The sequence below is a fragment of the Taeniopygia guttata genome, chromosome 24 (assembly GCF_048771995.1).
Source record: "Taeniopygia guttata chromosome 24, bTaeGut7.mat, whole genome shotgun sequence".
Lineage (NCBI taxonomy): Eukaryota > Metazoa > Chordata > Aves > Passeriformes > Estrildidae > Taeniopygia > Taeniopygia guttata.
In genome coordinates, this window is record NC_133049.1 from 429,187 (window position 1) to 449,291 (window position 20,105).

The window sequence follows — 20,105 nt, forward strand, 5'->3', positions numbered from 1 at the left end:
TTCCAGAACATATTGAGTGCAAGAACTGAACTTTCTCTCCTCCAACTTGCTTCACTCGATGGTAAATAAGCTCAGACCAGGAAACTGAAATCATGATATTGTCGCTTGCCAATGTAAGTCTATGGCAGGGACCTGAGATTAGAGGCTAAATTCTACCCAACAGCAGGAAGAGTTGCACTTCGAATATTTGAGGAATGCCAGTTTCCATTTACATCTTCCAACTGACAAACTTCATTTAGCTGCAAATATATCTGTTTCCAATCATTTATCTCTCCTTTGTACATACTGTTGAGGGGGAAAAAAACACCTGACACCAAGAAATTCACACAAGAAATACCCAAACAAACCCACAACAAAACACTCCCATATACCTTGAGACATCTGGGCACTGCTTGATGATCTCAATGTGAGACTAATTTCATGTGTGGTCCTTTAAATGACAAAGAAAACACTATCCCCTGCATCAGCACATGCAATATGCCAGCTGAGCAAGCTGGTAGGGAAAGCATTTTCTGATAAGAAAAAGGAAGTACCTGTGATGATGACTGAGTTGCTGGTGATGGCTCTCTGACCTGGATGTGCTGCACCTGGATGGCATGTTGGGTGTATGTCTGGGGGTCATGGAGCTGCCCGACATCCACTGTGGAGTGCTGGGACTGGTGAGGTGAGGTAGCCTGGGGAAAAAATTACGCAGAGGTCTTTACCTCAAATTCTTTACAAAAGCAGCCATGTAAACCTCTTCTGGGACACAAGGTCTGGAATAATGAAGTAGGAGCCTTAGTGGAGCACACCTGTTGGGCCTTGTTGAGTTTCTTTGCACCCCAGGAGATAAGGTGTATTTAAGAGATGTAATGGCACAGAGATGGTTCTATCTCAGTGATACCAATGGAAAGGACTTGCCTAACATCATTCAAGCTGTTTGTGGCAGTGACTGGACTAAACCAAAGGGTTCAAAAGCCAGGATTAGTGTTAACTCCTTCTCTGTAAGCATTTCTCTGTACAACATATACATACTCGAGATCTACATATCCAATTCTGTAGCGCTGCATCAAGACAAGTGGTTAGAGGTTTTTAAAGGTTTTTCTGAACAACACTGCTAATGATACCAATTGCAGTAATTGAATTACAAGTCTTAGGTATTTACAACATTAAAATCTTGCTAATACTACCTGCAGGAATCAGTGTTCATACTCTTGTATTGTTACAACAACCACAGTCACTATCAACTGAGGCCATTGTTTAGGCCTTTATTAACCAAATTCATAAGTGATTCGATAACATGGAATTTCAGATTAAAATATAAACACATGGTAGTTTCAGCTTCCTCGAGTGGGTAACAGGTTTCTTACAGCACCCTAAGATATTTTCCTAAGACCAGTTACTCTAGTTACACTCTGATTTCATTTTTAGGAGGCTGTTGAGCATCAAGAGAATGAGGATGCTATGAAGGGAAGAAGCAACCACTCTCTGTACTCCCAAATTTTGGCTCTGACTCACTGAGGACAAGGAAGTACAAATCAGTCTTGAACTGCAGAAAATGGGTCACCCACTGACTCACCTTTCCAGTAGCTGGAAAACATTCCTAGAGCAGACTTGAGCAAAGCTGCCCAGATGGGTAGAATTAAGTCTGGATTGTGTCGATGTGTCTCCAGCAAGCTGATCAAGGCTGGAAGGACTATTTATGCCTGGTATAAGTGCTTATGAAGGGAACCCTATGCCTTCTCAGTTGATTTATCTGTAAAAAGTAGCTGCAGCACTTTTTGTAACTACTCCTTACTACACTTCTGTGTGCTAGAGCCCCAAGAACACACAGGCTTGGGAGGGAAGAGATCAAAAGCACAGCAAGGTTCCCACCAGATTACTCACCTGGGCCACTTGAACAACTTGCAGCTGTATATGCTGAGGCTGCTGCAAGCCAGTTGTGGATTGAGACACAGGGATGTACTGGATGCGCTGGTAATCTCCCTGGGGAGTCCGGTAATCTGTAGTGAGGGTCTGGGATATCTCTGTCATTGCTTGGGTCAGTAAATCTGTTGTCTGAGCAGGCAGAGAGAGAGAGCTACAGATCATCATCATACTGATGCACTTCATCAGGGCTGTAGTTCTTTTATCTACATGTACGGTGGATCTGGCCATTTTTTCACAAGAGCTAAATGTGTCCAGAGGTTGGGGTCATAAGTAGTCACCAAGGATCATCAACTAGAATTAATGTCTTCTGCCTAAATCCTAGTCAGGACCAATAATGGCTAGCTTAGCATATCATAATAAAAATAATTATTTTCATCTTGTGACACACCAGTATTCTATTAAACAATGGAAGTCCTGTATTTGTGAAGAGCTGACTTGGTTTCCAAGTCAAAAAGTGGTTTGTGGATATATTTCACCTTTCTTTCTCCCCTGTCAGAGTCACAAATTTGTTTCTAATGTGTAAAGACATTTAGTACATAACTTAATCAGGTTTATGAAGCCAACAGCATCCTGATTAAACCTCTCAATTTTCAAGCAAAACAGTCTTTTATCTAGTTAGTCTTTATATAGGAAGTTTTAAACTGTGATCAATAGGACTTTTAAAATGACGTTGTATCCCACAACATTGAAGGACACATTTTCTAGTCTCAGTTTCACTTCAGCAGCAGCTGATGTATTAACAGTAGAGAGATCAGCTAGTGGAGATTCATCTTGCTCATTGCTGTGCTGTCCAAAGGATTACAAAAAGATGTGACTCCCTGAACACAGTTTGATCCAGTCCCTAGTCACTGTTAAACTTGTCCTCTTGATGCCAGGAACTGCATTTCCCACTTTAGGAGAAAACTCCCAGTGAAAATCCATGAGATGTGTGTCCTTGAGTTCATTATGTGGAGTCAGTAGGTCTGAATGAAAGAAGAAAATGGATTTGGGGATAAAAGACAAATCCTTAAAGCTACAGAAAGAAATTAATAGAAAGAAGTTAACTACTGATAGTGCAAAACTGGACCACACAGGCTTAAAACCAGAAGTGATCTTAAATAATGTCCTAATACAGGTTTTAAAGTGATGTCTGCCAAATAAACCAGGGTTACTAATACCAGAAGGCTCCTGTTCTGTGTGTCTCCCTGCACTGCCCTTGTGTGCCTCCAGTCCTTACCACAACGGTTTCTCCGGTTGTGCTGTCAGTGGTGAGAACAGCTGGCGTGGAACTGATGACGGCTGTCGCCAGTGGCGCATGGATCGTGTTCGGGAGCTGAGCAAACTCTGGGTGCTTCTTGCGGATGTGCTGCACCATCTTCGTCTGCAGAGAGAAGCAAAGGAGCGTTGTAAGGACGGTCAGTAACTCTGCTCAGGGCCACGTGAAATCCAACAGCCTGGCCAAACACAGCTTTTAGGTTTCCCTCAGTAAAACAGCATCAAGATTCACAATATGAAATCCTCTGGTCAACAAAGTTGAAAACAAGGATCACAAACTGCTGCTGATTCACTGACGTATTGTCCTCAACTGCTTTTTACCGCAATATCACCAAGTGTTTTATGACTTTTCCCAAAGGTCATCTTTTCTGTGTTTTATTTCCCTGCTCATCTCCCCTGTAACTATCAGAGAGCAGTTTCCAAGCCCTTCCATTCATGATCATGCTGTAGTAACTTTTCAGCACAAACCCTCTATTCATGGAATCTTTTGGCCCTAAAACAACCAGACTGTGCCTGCAGAGTCAGCACACCCCAAAACCAGCACTCTGACTAAGAAGAAAAGAGCTCTGCTTGTGGACAGACAGGTGACAGAGACCATGGTGAAAGAGCATCCCCAGGGAGAGTCTGTCTGAGGCCAGAACCCCCCATACCTTACTGCTGTATTGCTTGGAACAGTGAGGACAGCACACTGGAGGGGTGGCGATGGTGCCTGTCAGCTGTGTGTGGGTGCTTAGCATAGGATCTGGCTCTCCCGGGCCTGCAGGACGAAGTTTCCGGATGCTTGGAGGTAGCTCAGCCCCAGGATGGTTTTTCAGGATGTGTGCTTTGCGTTTGCTGGCACTCTTGTACACCTGCAGGGCAAAGATTTGAAGTTAAAATAGTACAACCCTGGTGTCTGCACAGGAAACAGCTACCGGTTATCTTGATCTGGAAGGTCTGCATGTTGCCTCAGAGAGTACATTTAGTTAAATCCCCAGTTACAACAAAAGGCATGAACATACACCTTCCAGTGTTTCACCAACCTGTAAAAGCAACTGACTCCTTGTGTAGCAGAGAAGCCTTTTGAGAACATATTGTATGCCACAACCAAACACCAAAGCAGGACAAGGAGGTAAGAGGTAAATTCTTCTTGCCACATTTGAAGATCAAATGCCCAATGTTAATTTGTTATGATGGTTGATGTCTCTACTTGACACAAAGCATCAAGCTGTTCTAGTTTAGTGATCAACACATCTTTTAGTTCTTTTGTTCATTATCAACAAACAAATACTATCTAATAATTAAAACTATTTTTTCTCCCCTCAAACAAAAGGAAAGAGGCATCACAGAAAGATGTACTGAGGATAAGAACAGTCAAAATACACTCCCCAGTAAATAAAGGCCCTCAGGAATAAAAGGCAAAAGAGAATAAGAGCAAGAACCCAAAGGCACTGCAGAAGCAGCTTCAGGCTCCACTGAGCACTGGGATATGATCTACCAGCTTATAATAAAAGGTGCTAAAGACTAACTTTTAGAAGTGATACAGAAACTAAAGTTACTGGCCAGGAATTATACACGACAGCATACTTAGTCCTGTGCTAACACAAGACTAAGGGTCAGTGACTGTCTGCTGGATAACAGTATTCAAATTTTCCAATGCCAAACACAGCAGAAAGGGGAAAACTGCAGCTTTCAATCAGCAGTCCACTGCCTTGGCCTAAGTGCATTTTGTCTTTTTTTTTTTTTTTTGACAGTACTGAAGGAATGTTGCTGGCAAGTAGCTCAGAAAAGCTACAAACACCACCAGAGATTTCTATGAAGAGACAAATTGGTTGCATCCAGGACTGGCACTGAGCTATCCTCCGAGGGGTGACTTCCCACACACCTTATCGCAGTACTGACAGAAGTAATCTCTGTTGGGTTTTATGATGGGCAACGTGAGCTCTGGCACCTCTTCTATTTTCATGTCTGGATGTCTCTTTGATAAATGATTCACCTTAGGAGAAACAGAGGACATGAACATATTACCACTGGAAGCCAAACGATTGGTGCTTCTTCCGGTCGTGGGTAACAGCCAAAACAAAACTGAACGATGCAAGCCAGCAGCACTGGAAGCATTTGCTGCTGCAAGGGTTATTGTGCACTCATACTTAACTGCTGAAGGTACGTGTGGTCTTGCTAGGTCTCATTTACAGTTTCTCTAACCAAAATGAGATTGGAAGGGGTGAAATAGTGTGCCAGAACTGTCTTGTAGCTGATATCTGAGAGTGAGGTAGTGTGAAAGGCCTCTGCCCAGATCAGAACCCCCATGAAACCTTAGCAAACAATCTCTTGCTGCAGAACAGCCTTTACCCAGAGGCCATGACAAGACATGACCAGAAGAGGCCCTCGAGAAGGGGGAGAAACAAAAAACAGGAAAGATCACCAGGAAAACAGAGGCAGTAAGGCTGAACAAGGCAGTATTTTCATCTCATGTCCTCTTAAATACAGTACACATCAGACAGCATAACTTAGTGTTGAATTATGGTATTGACAACCAGATGTACAGTGCAGGCAGTAAACGTGCAAATTTGCTGAAGAAATAAAACACACAGGTTTAAAAAAAAGATGTATCACCTCAACTCAGCTACAAAATGTGCCAAAATTTGTTTCACAGCATCCTGGCTGGATAAGACCAGATAGGATGGGGCTTGGAGCACCCTGGTCTAGCGGAAAGTGTCTCTGCTCATGGCCAGTACGTGGAATGAGATGAGCTTTAAGGTCCCTTCCAGCCCAAACCCTTTCATGATCCTTGTGTTCCAATGCTGGAGCTCCATCTTTATTCCTTACCTATTCATCAGAATAGAAAACAGAGGCTGTAACAGCACCCAGGCACTCACCAACATGCCCCTGCGGCGGAAGCCCATCATGCAGAGGCGGCACTTGAACATGAAGCTCTCATAGTCAGTGGACGCGATCCTGGGCTTGAAGGTTTTGGAGCGGCTGATCCGATCAGCCTTCTTGGCCTCCCTCTCTGGGTTGTGCATCCTCTGCATGTGCTCTCGCAGTTTGTCCTTTCTCTGGGAAGGAGAAATTGGGGAGAAAAGTGTCAGCAACGGCAAACAAGCTGCCACACTGCCTGTTATGCATAAGAGCCACAGTTTGAGTTGTTCAGAGATCCTCTCTCCAGGAGAGGGAAATTTTCCTCTCAGAAAAATGTGTTCCTTCACCTAGAAGTATCCAGTCCCTCAATGTCCCATCACAAACTCAGTGATAGGGAGCAGGCTGCTGCCACCACAGTTTACCTGGCTCACAGTCTGCTTCATCTGTTCCAATGGGATTTGGAAAGGCATCTGGATGACATGTGCTCACAAGACAGATGCCATGGACACAGGCATCTTGGCCAGGAACATTATTAATGCACTGGCACCAGCAAGGTAACTGAACTGTTAAAAGCAATGTAACTCAAACATTTGGCAATTGAGGTGTATGATGTCCCAGTTCTTAATAAGCAGATAGAAAGTTCCTTTCCTATTAAATTATTAGGAATAAGATCTGTTTGAAATAAGATGTTGAGGTGACCTTGCCCCTTGTCCTTCAGAAATGAATGCCACAGCTCACACAGGACACCAAGCAATGCATGCAACTCGCAGGCAAGTCTAGCGTGTTTACATGTGTTATTTTCTTTCACCTTTGAGAACATGAACTTATCTCCTTGAAGGAGGGTAAGGAATAGTGGTTTTTATACTAGTAATGATCCAGCCAAGAGCCACCTCACCTTGAACTGCTTGCCACAGGTGGAGCACAGGAAATCTTTGCGGTCCGAGTGCCGCAGCATGTGGAGTCGCAGCTTGTCGGGGCGGCAGAAAGCCTTGTCACACTCTGTACACTGGTAAATCTTCTCAGAATGGAAACTGCGCACATGTTTCTTGACCTAAAATGGCAGATGACAGAAAAATTAAGTATATTCAGAAGAGAAGTAAGTGGTAACACAGTCTAGGAAACTCTTTGCAATATGAAAGAAAAGGGAAAAGTTTTGAAGGTGTTTAATATGCTTTGGTTTTAAAAGTATTTGATCAGAACAGTTGCTACCTCAGCAATAGTTTCTATAAAGCCGTAACATCTTTATTACTCGTCTGGATAGGTGATTTGATTTCCTCAAGAATGATTCTTGAAGGCATCAGCTATTGCACAACTGCACTTAATGGGCAGCGAAAGTCCACAATGTACCATTTGCACTGAATCATCCTTGAGTTAACACATTCATCTGAGGTTTATTATCTTCCTTTCATTTGTAAGAAAGCAAAACATGGGGACTAATTCCTTTCAATCAGACACAATGAATTTGCAATTGTAATTGGCAAAGAAAAAAAACCAAACTTATTCAGAACAGCATTTGCACACCATTCCTGAATGGCAATTACTTCTCCATACTCTGGGACTATTCTTCACCTCTTCAAATATCTATAGGGGTATTTTTTCCTCCCCCCAGTAAAGGAACTAATGAAGTTTGACATCTGAAATGAAAGCACTATTCAAGAAATGGATCTCTAATTAAATCCTTACCATCTTCTAATACTGATCATACACAGAACTACTTGGCTTGTCTACCTGTTCCACATAGAAGTATTTCAGTAGGCAGCAGTGACTAGTCTTAATTATCCACACAGCAAGAAGAAAAAAAAAAACCTCATTGTTAAATGTCAAAAATACAACTGAATAGTTGGAAAAAAAGCCATGGGACTTTCAGGCATTTGCATGGGAAAGTTTACTGGGAATCAAGTTGCAGTACAGCATTTCTGAATCATTAATGTTCTTCCTTGTTGAACATTTACAGAAGATAAAGGACTTCTGCCAGGATGGAATTATATTAGTAAAATCATTTTCCCCGTCCTTTCCTCTTTAGTGGATAGTCTATCTGTTCCTATTACTGATCTAAACCGGATTTCTACATTTCAGTTTCAGTCAGGTAGCTCAGTAAGACACATGAATTGCTTTGTCCCTAGGAAGGCTAATGAATATGTGCATGGTCCATCTCAGTTTTTTCTTACTGGACATGGAAATAGAATCTTTAAATTCTACTAATGACCTTGTCCAAGTGCTCAGAATAGTGCAGAGTAACTGCATTACTCACTGCTCCAGTCCAGTGAGCAAGGAAGGAGAATAAAGTGCCCAGCTGAAGCTCAGGGGGGAAGTCAGGAAGCAGAGTATCCTGATCTGTTCTGGCACTTCTTTGAGCTGTTCAAATGAATTATCCTGACAGAAAGCAGGCAAGGGATTAAAGACGTAAAACTCCTCTTTTTTTAGTCCAGAGTTTTAATGACAAAGGGCAAGGTGTGTTCAAATACAAGCTGAATACAGCAAAAGACAATTTTCTTTTGTGCCATGGAAATGTAGTGATCAGGACCTCTGCTTCAGGAATTTTTTGGGAATAAGGAGCTCACCCTTCTGCACTACAGTGCCTTCTTGTCAGCGTCAGTGCTTGGCACCAGTCAGTGGTGGATGGGAACTGTCACTATCAGTTTATCATCCTACTGTAAAACTTTCATACCTTCTCTCAGTGAGTTCTCACAGGCAGCTCCTCACAACACTGACTCCTTTTTTCTCTTTCTTCCACACAGCCAGCTGACTTCTTTGGGTCCCTAGCACAGCCACTTAACCCTTTGCATCCCCTGCAGCACACACTAACCCTCACTGCCCCTTGCATGACTGCCTGACCCTTACTCCTCACAGCACAACCAACTATAACTCTCCTCTCGACCAGCTAATCCACTTTTTTCTAACACCCATCCTTATTGGACACAGCTGTGACCTATTAAGGGCAAGGCTGTTCCTATTCTTTGGTTAGTAGTACAGCTTCAACTCCTCAGGGGCGAGATTGGCTTCAGCAGTATCTCTATTCTCTTACAATCCATCCTCCCACACATTCTAATGACAGATTGAAGCATCACATCTGATGATTTAGTGGAGACTGCACTTCAGTGTCATAAGACAATGTCTAGCAGTGGCTGGTCACTCTTCCTTTTCAAGTTCTGACTGAGGTGGACCCCTGCACCTTGTGAGAATGAACTGCTGTGCAGTTACACAGGGAGAGCACTGAGAAACCCACAGCCTTGTGAGAGACCCCCAAACAGAGCTTTAGATCAGTACAGAATCTCACCTGGATAAAATCTGGGAAGCGTTTCTTGCAGGTGGGGCAGGTGAAATAACCATCATTGACATGGATGGCCACATGATCCTTAAGCAGATCCAAGCGGTCAAAGGACTCAGGGCAGAAAATGCAGGAGTATGTTTTCTGGTCCATGTGGAACTTCATGTGGCTCTCAAGGGCACCGCTGTTGATGAAGCCCTTGTTGCAGATGTCACAGGTCAAAGGGCAGTTCCCTTCCCGCCCATGGAACCGCAGGTGCTGGTCCAGCTTGTCCTTCTCCCGGAAGGCCTTCCCACACTGCAGGCATTTGAACGGGCGGAAGGATTTCCGGATGAACAGGTGCTGCAGAGCTGCATTCTGAAAGAAGCATCCAAGAGACCCATTAGCTTTCATTACCATGTATCGATTCCATATCCATGCATATTCAGGATTAAATATACCAGATGATTAGTGAACCTGAACTTCAAGAAATTATTTTCCATCATATGTGGCCTCCAATTTACAGCAGGGGAGGCTGTGACAGGCAGAAATCAGGGGACACACCTGCAGCTACAACCTGAGTTAGCAGAACACAGTGCAGGAGTTTCCTCTCCATCCCTGATGGAGATTCTGATTTAGCTGACTTTCTTTAAGCATGCCATTTTTCTGTAAAATAAAATGAAGTTTTCTCTGAAGCACAGACCTGGGCCAGAGAAAAGCTGCAATTACAGACGATTATTGGGCATCATGTCATAAGTTCAGCCACCACATAAAGGAATAGTGAGCGAGCACCATGTGTTCCCCTCAGGAGCAGGGCTTATGAAATTCCACATCCCTTTACAAGATCACCTCTGCATCAAAGATCACCACAGAGATGTGCAGCAGTGGTTTAGCATTGCCTGGAGAACTTCTAGTGGAACATACATCCAAGAAATGCTGGTCTGAACTTTTTTACTATTGCCACAAAGAACAGAATTTCAAAATATGATGACAAGGGCAGAATGGCAGCCTTATCAGCAGCATGTAAGAACTTGTGAGCAATTCTCCACTCCTACTGAGCACAAGGTCTCTTCTCAGCCCCTATTTTTTTTCTTTTGCTGTGTGTTTGTCTTCACTCTGCCTTTTCTGTAACATTTCATGATCGTTATCTTTGTTTTCTCTTCTTACCCTTCATATAAATGTTATAGAGCCATCTCACTTTCTGCTGGAGGAACAGATGCTGCTGGATACACTGCCTGTAGAAAAAGGGAAGGGGGTCCTGCACCTGCATTTTAATATTGGATGAGAACTTTCAAGTTGGATAGTTGCAAAGCTGGAATTGAATCCTATGAAATCCCCCAGCACATTGTCACCCATACTGCACTCAAAGTACACTGCAATGCTTCATTCTTCTGCAAGAAGTCTAAGCAATATCCACTCTTCTCGCAAATACTTCTATAAACCATTATTTATTGATGTATTTTTTCACATCACACACAGAATCTACATCATGATAGTTAAATAATGTGGAAGAGCATAAATTTAAATTGCAAATTAGGAAGAAATTCTCAGCTGTGAGGGTGGCAAGGCCCTGTCACAGGCTGCCCAGAGAAGCTGTGACTGCCCCATCCCTGGAAGCACTCAAGGCCAGATTGGACGGGGCTTGCATCAACCTGTCATAGTGGAAGGTGTCCCTGCCCATAGCAGGAGGGTGGAACTGGATGAGTTTTAAGGTCCCTCCCAGCCCAAACCACTAAAATTCCACTAGAATATTGCTGACACTTCTGCTCACATGGGTTCCATATGACCCACTTCTTCATGAGACCCATTCATGACTTCTGCAAACAAATTTCCCTGGTTTCCTGTCCCCTTTGCTTGTGGGAATGTGGCAGCTGACACAACTGACATTTGCTGTATCTCTTTAAGTGCACACCAACAGCTGACACTGATTAAATAGTTATGAGCTCTTCTGCTGGAATGAGGGAACATCTTGGGAATACTGTGAAATGATGTGCTAAGAATTAAATTTGTGAACCTCAAAGATCCTTTTTCACCCTCTGAACTGCAGGAGGAAACCTAGACTCTCATTCCAGGAAAGAACAAGAGAGCAAATGTTTTGCTACCAAAAAAAATGAACACTTTAATACAGGAGCTCCAAATAGGGCTTCCCAGGAGCTGTCATCATCATCATTCTCCATTTTACAAGTGAAGACAATGGGAAACACATCTGCTCTAAGTCACACTGGGAATTAGAAAGACAGCCATGTGCTGTGCAAAATCTGATGTGCTGCTTGGAGTTCAAAGGATATAACTGTCCCCTTAACCACAAGGAGATGCTAATAAAACATAGGTGAAAAGATGTATTTCAAGTCCTGAACTGCACTATTCATTTGAGTTTTGATCACTGGTACCTTAGCAGAGAGCTGACTGCTAATACAGCAGGCCAGACTCAACATAGCCCTCAAGGGCTACAGAAGGTGAAATGTTTTACTCTTTGCCTAGTTAATCTATCAACTATAAAAAACAGAACAAAAAAACTAAGTGTTGTCTCATTAACTTGTAGCAGTGATCCGGCACAAACAATTGAGCAAACAAGTCCTCCAAAATTTTAAGACTGATATTACAGCTCTTCACTCAAGCAATTTACTCCTATAAAATCCACCCTAAATCTACATAGAACTGGTATGAAAAGAACTGGAAAAATGCAAATTGTTATTCAGGTAACACTTAGTTCTAGACATTGGTTACCTAAAGAAGAATGAATGTGACAATTTATGGTGCAGGGTCAATCAGGGAAACACTAAACAGGAGTTGGACCAAACAACACGGAAGGTGGTGTTGATACGTACCATTGGAGTAGATACAGTAAAAACCCAATGAAACAAAAACCCAAACCTACCTGCAGCTCCAGCTGAGCAGGCAGCATTGAGAGAGAAAAAATACTTATGTTATGCAATGGACTTGAGAAAACAGAAGCCTTGACTTCTACACTACAAGGGCTTTTCCAACTAGAGTTTACCGCTTTGAGGTTTTTGCCTCAGGAAACACTAAACAGATCTTCCAGATTTACTCTGTAGTTAGTAACTGCTCAAGGGGAGTTAAAAGGGCAAAGATAAAAACCACAGATAATCCTGAAGGTGTTTTGTGACCTTTCCTGTTTTCCTAGGGCTAATTAACAGGCATGCAATGTGCACTGCCCAACCATAGTGAGAATAGAATGCTTTCAGCAGAAGGGAATAATTAGGGCAGGATGACAACAGGGTAGGGATAAGGAGAGTAAAAAAGTTAAGGAGAAGGGACTTTTTCTAACCTCATTTTACTGGTTGTGCTCCTTGTTACACAACCACTTGCATTTCTTTCACCACAAAGGAAATGACTGTGCTTTCCAAATCATATTCCTATCCCTCCTGATTCTGGCATTAGCACACAGACACCCTGCATACTGCCCAGAACTGAACTAAAAACAAATATTCATTTTGGCTGTGGACCACAATGTTCCTCTAATTTTCTACAAGAGTTCTTGAAGGGTGTGCGTATCTCTTTTCAGTACTAGGGACCCTCCCAGCTGCCATAGTTAAGGTCTGCTCTCCCTCTCCAAGGAAAACCCACAGATTCTAAAGCAGAGGCTGAAAAATGAACTGATCCTATCAGGACTTGAATCCTGGGGCAGGACAAATCAGTGCTTCCAGCTAGCATGAAAACAGTCTCAGAGCACCACTGTCTTAAGCCTTAGAAAAGCTGAAGCAATTCACAAAATTCACTGGTTTTGAAAACTAAATCCTATCTAAGTAATAAGGAAGAATAAGAGCTACACAGGTTTCAGAATCATAACTTGGACTTTCTACCTATTCTTTGGAAGTGAATAATGCATCACATACCTAAAACCCAAATGTTTGCTAGCTTTTATTATGAAGTGAATGTTATTGTAGGCAGGTGCTGTGTGAGTGTTCAGTGGGTGATTTTTCAGTGCTTAAAAAATTATGCTTGCTGGTTTAGTCTTATCTCAAATGCTCATTGCTCACAGTCTGATGCAATATGGAAAGGTCTGTGCAACCATCCATCTGCCATTCTGCCAGTGCTTCTGGCTTGAAACATCTCCAGGACTCTCCTGAACACGAGCTGCCAGATAAATGAAAAGTTCTGAAGACTTGAGATACAAACATATCACTGAACCACCACTGCACTCCTCTGAGCTGTCATCCATTTGTGATGAATTTACAAAGAACAAAAGCTAAGTCACAAGACAAGGAAGTAACTTCAGAATTTCTGTACTTTTCTTCTTATATTAATTTTTTCAGAGGATCCTAAGTTCACATCTTGGGTTCAGAAGTTCAGGGAATTGGCCAATGCTTTCTTTTCTTACTGAGGATGCTGTAGCACACTGTAAGCTTTACATCCCCATGCTCTGTCAAAACTTCAGCATCTCTCTCTGTACTCTTATTATACACCCTTCAAAATACATTCAGTAAAAAATCCCCCAAGCTTTTAACATATGAAAAGGAAATCACTGGTAGAAACTTGTCATTCAGAGACTGCATTTTGTATGGTTAAAAACTGTGCAATCTTAATGGGCCCAAGCTTCCTTCAAGACATGCCACAGCATTTCTGGGGTAACACCACCACTGGACTTACTTATGTATTACTGTAAACTGCAAGCAAAATTTGGCTGAACGTCTTCCTATACAGAATAGTTACTCAACTCTTTTCTAATCCTTCCTCATCCCCTAAAACTGAATTCTTATCCCAATGCTTCTTTCCTTAATCCAAAGTTAACACATGGAAGAAAAAGATTTTAAACTAAATAAACTGATTTTCCCAGTTACAAAGCTTCAAGGATTATTTGCTTGAATCATTTCCCTCCCACAAATAATAGAGAAAAACCAGTCCAGCCAGTTGACATGGAGCTTAGGCTCAAAGTGTTTGCTTGTTAACACAGGTTTTACTCTCAAAGGCAGGGTTTTCTACCCCAAAAAAGAACTTTATCACTAAGTATCATCATCATCTAAGTGGATCCAAACTGACGTTGTGGTTCCTCTTTGGCAATTATTTGCAAAAGAGTTCTGAGAGACACAGATGGTGCTGTGAGGAAGTCATTAGTCTGTGCCACAGCACAAGGATTCTGCCACTTGTTTCAAGCACCCCTGCTTGCCAGTTTGGATGGATTGTGTTTCCATGCAAGAATTACTGTGATGGAATTCAATCAGCTCCAGCTCCTGACCAGTTCTCACTAACACCTATGAGATACTGGTCCTTTATGTGAAATTTGTCTTCCTCTCAGTGCAAAGAAAACTGCTAGGAATGAGATGCTTTATTTGGCATTTGGAAATGGATACGACAGTGAAAGGAGGACCGGCTGACCCTAGCAGGCAGGCCTGGCATTCCCTAGGTTACAGTGGATGTGATCCCCCATCCTCTATGCTTACCCTGATGCGCTTTGCTCGCCTCATGTCATCTGCTGTCATAGTGCTCTGCGTGGGCACTGCGTTCCCCTCGTGCTGTGGCTGTACATGGAGCACATGGTTTTCCTGCTGCTCCAGTGCTGCCTGTGGCTCTGTTGGCACTGGAGTCTGTTCCTGCTGCTCCAGCCCATTCAGTGGGGCTTGTCCGGCCTCATCAAACTGCCCTTTGCTGGAAAAATGCAGCAAGTCCTGAAATCGCAAATCATACAACCAGTGATTATTCCCCCCACCCACTGAAAAACACTTTGATAATACTCAACAGACAACAAGATTTGTAGATATTTAATTACAAACTATAAACAAAACAGCGTAGTGTAGTGTCTACACTAACTCCTACAGTTCTCCTACTATGTCCACTGCTGCTTTCGGCACATCACCTTCACCTACAAGAGCGTCACCCAGAGCACCAGAGAGGCAGTGCTGCAGGTAGATGACTCTCCCTGGGCTATCCCTTTCTCTGACCAGCCACAGACAATTAGCATTACCCGTCTGATTAGCCAGACAATGGCCAACAAGGTTCTTCTGCCCTTAGGACTATTTCTACTTTAAACAAAGCAACTAGTGCAGACCCAGGAAAGGAGAGAATTTCTGTCTTGTGGAAACTGTTGTCACTTTGAAACACTATGTGTCATTTTGCAGTGTCTTCTCCTTTCTAACGAACTATCTAGAGTGCCAAACTGGAGAGTGACAAACAAGATGATCATGCTGGGTGCTACGGGTTTTTTTAATCCAGCTTCCAGCTCTGCACACATCACTTCCATATATCCCACAAAGCTGTTTTTCCTCCCCTTTCACATTAGCATAAAAGGGAGGTGTTGTAAGCAGGAAGCACATGCCAAAGGTCTACATTCTTTCCCTGTGAGTTCTCTGCAATGGAGTCCAGAGATAACTCTTCTGGAATGGAATCATCTACTATTACAAAAAAACCCACAAACAGATCCTTATTTTACACCACATAATCCAACTGAAGAAACTTAAAAGCATAAGCTAGGAAACAGAGCACCAGAATAATTTTTTAATTATGTCAGCTGAAGGCTGGTGCTGTCAAAACAGAAAAGTGGGTGTGGGAGAAGAAAACCAAGGAATGAGGCCCTTACAAACTGTGAGTGCTTACCCAAAAGAGACCCTTAGTAAATACTACACTATCTTGGTGTCCAGCCCAGGTCTGGGTGGCAAGTTTCCACCTTGGCGACACTCAGCTGTGCTCTCAGCATCCTGACCTTCCAGTTCCCAGGCAGAACTCATGCCCAGCTTTAGCAAGGTGAGCAGACCTCCAAGGGCTTGGGGCATCATCCTATCCCACTGCCCAGACACACGTGAGCTAGCTCTGGGCCATGCTCCAAGCTGGCAGGACACAAGCCACCTCCAGTCCAGAGACCACTCACACACTGGACTGCACCCAGCAAGCGTCATCTCCTCAGAGTGAAGGGTTTGGGACCAGGTATATTTGTCTAAATGAGGCTGGCATGTGCCATATCAGCCTGTAGAGAGGGTGAGCTCACAACTGCCTGCACCTAATGCAGCATTTAGGGCATTGCATCAGGAACTCACAGGCAGAGTATACATTCCTTTCTCTGAGTCAACACAGAGCCATGACCCAGTGAGGAGCCAGAGGAAAATTACCACTTCAGATATCAGCTTTCAGCTAAGTCATAAACAAGAGCACTGATCCCTTCTGTCACTGCTCATAAAGGGAATTAGTGGTAACCTAAGCATGGTCAGCATCAGAGAATTTAGTTTTTTACTTAAATGCATCATAATACGTCCCTGCAGAATACAACCAACAGCTACAAGCAAAAGAACATTTTGCAATAAGCCTACAGGAGGCCCTTCTGTTATTAAAACGTCATAGAGAATCATATCTCAAATTGATTTAGTTCTACCAGCAACAGTTCTAAGAACATGCTGGTCTCACATTCCAGAAAGGACAAATAGGAACCTAAACTCCTATTACAGTTTTACTGTCTAAATGACTTCTGTGAGGCTGCTAAACTGTCACAATAACCTAACTCACTACTTAGCACTTTGGAGTGAAACTTGCTGCAGAAGTCCAAGTGATTTTACAGGTTTTAAATAGGGAAGTAGTGTGCTCTCCTGGCAGATAATTCCAGCTAGAAACCAAGAATTATTCATGTGTAAGTCCAAAGTACACCCTCAGTTTGCACTGATGCCCCAAATTCTTTTAGTCAAGAGTTTACATTCCATGTGCTGTTTTTTTCCCCCATCTCCAAAAGTATACCTGTGTTCCTTCTTCACATTTTTCAACATTTTCACTGGTTACTTCCATGCGCATGAATTTGGGAGGGCGCCCAGGGCGTCTGCCTGGTCCAAATCTCCTCTTTCCTCGCCCACGACCTCGACCTCTGGTTCTGCAGAATATAGGAGTGCCCCAGGTTAGATACAAAAAAATACTAATTTGGATTCTCCACTGATTTTATGCTTTCTTTCTCATCATTCCTATTTACCCATTCAACTCAGCAACAATAATGCAGTAAATAATAAAAACAGAATAAATTCTGGCAGCAAAAACAATGGGTTTCTGGCTGGTATCTATTTATTTTGTGCTTTATGAGAAGCCAAGGTTCAGAACACACTAAAATTTCTATCAGCAATCCTGGGACCAAGAGGACTACTTGCTTCCATCCAGCCCTCTGCCATGGCAGACTTCTTCTAACACCCCAGTTTATTTTGTGCTGGAAGCACATTTTTCAGCAGATATTTTCAGCATGATGGAGTAAGTGCACAAGGAAACCCATTTAAAATCTGAAGCCATAACATTCCTCCCAAAAAAGCACTCAGCCACTGATGTCAGGCACTAAACAGAAGGGAACAATTTTGTGTCAAAAAAGCAAAATAAAACAGAGTCACTTGCTACATTTCAGGGGAAAGAAGGCGCCAATATCTTCTGCTCTGTGACAGGTGTTTGTAGATTCACTTTTTAATAAGTCAGGGTAAACTATCTTGCCAGTGGCACAGTGAGGCACTAGAAGCCTTGTTTTCCAAGCTCTGTACTTCCATATCTCTGAGAAACATAGTGTTTCAATACTGTAATACTGAAACATTACAAATATTTAAAGTCATTGTCAAAAGAAAAACAAAAAAAAAACCTCACTAATTTCAACAGACTTTATTTCTCTCAAGTTACTTGTTTCACAGAGTCTCTTATTACCAATCAGCCTCCTGCTGCCATGATTTTTCCTTTTGGTGCTGAGTTGATCTCTCCTGAGTTGGTCACTAAGATCTGCAGGACAAAGCCCCTCCTTTCTGCATGTTTGGTGAAGGACCACAGTGATCCACAAGCGAAGCTAAGGCTGTCAGTACCTGCTGAAGAAGTCCAGCTTCTCGTCATGGGAGTTGAGGTGCTGCTGGAGCTGCTCTGAGCTCATGAAACGCCGATTGCACTCGTAACACGGCCAGTTCTTTTCCTGCTCCCTGAGCACTGTCGGAAATGTCAGTAACACCACTTCACTCATCACCAATTAAACACCTCATTTTTTTGCCCCCAGCCTCTCTGTCCTCTGTGGTCCAGATTTCTTCCCTGAAGGTTAGACAGGCTGCAGAATACCCAGCCCTGCTCCACTGGTCTTTGCTTTTATGTCCTCTGCACTGCACCATGACCATAGCTCATCACAGAGACACAGAAAGATCACTGAGGACAATTCCCATGGAGTATCAACACTGTTAGAAATTCAGGGGGATTCTGAAATTCACCCTTGTATGGAAGAGCACGTACAGGAGCGTACTTCTGGCGTAAGTTAAGGGAGACCAAGGGAAATTTCTACATTTAAAGCAGTCACACAGTAGACAGTGAGTACAGAAAGAGACCTCTTCCTGGGAGGAAGCAACCTAATGCTTCCCAGAAACTGAAGCAAAGGCTTAAATTGAGGTAACAGTCTCATGAGAATAGTTATTGGAAACAAGCCCCAAGAAATGTAGATCTGGTTTAACTTTTCCCAGCCTAGCAGAAATTTAGGAGCACTATACAGGCCATATACTTGAAAGTACGGAATGCAACTTGCAACCACCACCACATTGAAAGCAGAGGATGCCCAGTTACCCTTCCTCTCCTCCTCAGTTATGTCATGGATCTTCTGGTTCACAAAGTCGGCATAGGAGGCAGCATACCACACCTGCAGCAGGAACACAAGGTAACAGGACACTGAAGTGGAGCCAAAACTAATGGAAATTTATTTGAAAATGGGTTTTAAGCAATACATTTACTTCATTTGCCTCAACCACTAACTCTTATTGCTCCCTCCATTCTCAATAATAAAGTCTGGTAAGATCAGTGTGGCCTCACAGAGGAATGAAAGAGCTTTATTCAGGAAGTACATCCATTTAATTTTAAGGTCTAGCTTCCTAACACGAATGTTTATTTCGCACACGGCTTCCAGTAGCTCTAAAGGAAATAAGATTAATCTCTTCAAACCCAGCTACATGACTGTAAAGGAAGAATGTCATCAGAGTACTGATACTTGTACCAAGAGAAATGGAAATGCTATTAATTTGGGGGATTTCCTATTTCTTTCCCGCTCTCGTTACATAGACAGTAGGCAGCACCATCCACATAGACTCATTTAAAATGCTTCTGAAGGATTGGAGCAATATGGTCCTGCTTCCCAAAACAAAGATCTGCCAGGCACCAGCATGGCAGACCCACTTTTGTCATACAAGGAATTCAAGCCTTCAGCAAAGGCAACCACAAGAGGCAGGAAGACAAAGTTTATTAAATCCTAAAAGCAGATGCTCACATTTAGATGAGAATTCTTCCATCATTTCATTTGTTTGATGAAAAAGAGTGGATTTCAGAAAATATTTCTCAAATAAGGTATTAACATTTTTATCACAAAAAAACTCCAACGAGCTTGCAGTGGGCCACAGGCAAAGGTGAGTAGGATTTCAAGGACTCTTCAGAAGGTGTGTCAGTCTGCAGAAATCCCACCAGCTGGACAAAGACGAAAGGCTGGAGCTCCTGGACTACACACCTGGCAGGCAAATCAGAACTTCCCAGCTTCAGCTACTTTCATCTCTGGACAAAATGTGCATGAATGCCCACTTGGGGAAGAAATCAAGTTACCAAGCCTTTCAGTTAGCAAGCCATTATATCCCAAAAGACACAACTAACAAATAAAGCAAGAAAATTTATGCTCCATCAGGGAGGTCTGTACATATTTAAAACTGTTTTAAAAACTGTTGACAAAACGGTTTTTGGATACACTTTTAATGGATTTGTAAGATTTCTAGTAATTCAGCTTAAAGAAAGTTAAGGACTGATTTCAGATAGTCCTGCTCTTAAAGGGTATAAGTAGGCTTTTGCCCTGATTTAGTAAGTGCACTTACTAAACAATTGTTTTTTCCAGACAAATTGTTGAAATCGACAAGCAAGAATAGATTTGAAGAACAAAATTTCCTGATGT

General features: G+C 42.7%; 1 protein-coding gene across 8 annotated transcripts in view; it reads right to left on the reverse strand.

Moving 5' to 3' along the window:
- PRDM10 (PR/SET domain 10) overlaps positions 1-20,105 on the reverse strand; it is a 45,643-nt gene that overhangs the window by 4,924 nt on the left and 20,614 nt on the right. For 6 of the 8 annotated variants that reach the window (XM_030291074.4, XM_072918087.1, XM_012570802.5 and 3 more), the window contains 12 exons: positions 18,746-18,818; positions 18,010-18,127; positions 16,928-17,057; positions 14,653-14,877; positions 9,281-9,628; positions 6,899-7,054; positions 6,021-6,200; positions 5,027-5,137; positions 3,813-4,013; positions 3,125-3,268; positions 1,867-2,037; positions 534-674 (listed from right to left, as the gene is read on the reverse strand). In XM_030291074.4, the coding sequence (XP_030146934.4) occupies positions 534-674; positions 1,867-2,037; positions 3,125-3,268; positions 3,813-4,013; positions 5,027-5,137; positions 6,021-6,200; positions 6,899-7,054; positions 9,281-9,628; positions 14,653-14,877; positions 16,928-17,057; positions 18,010-18,127; positions 18,746-18,818 (1,998 nt within the window). Of the gene's footprint in view, positions 1-533; positions 675-1,866; positions 2,060-3,124; positions 3,269-3,812; positions 4,014-5,026; positions 5,138-6,020; positions 6,201-6,898; positions 7,055-9,280; positions 9,629-14,652; positions 14,878-16,927; positions 17,058-18,009; positions 18,128-18,745; positions 18,819-20,105 lie in introns of all 8 variants that reach the window. The other 2 variants (XR_012051853.1, XM_072918086.1) reach the window with 2 other exon arrangements.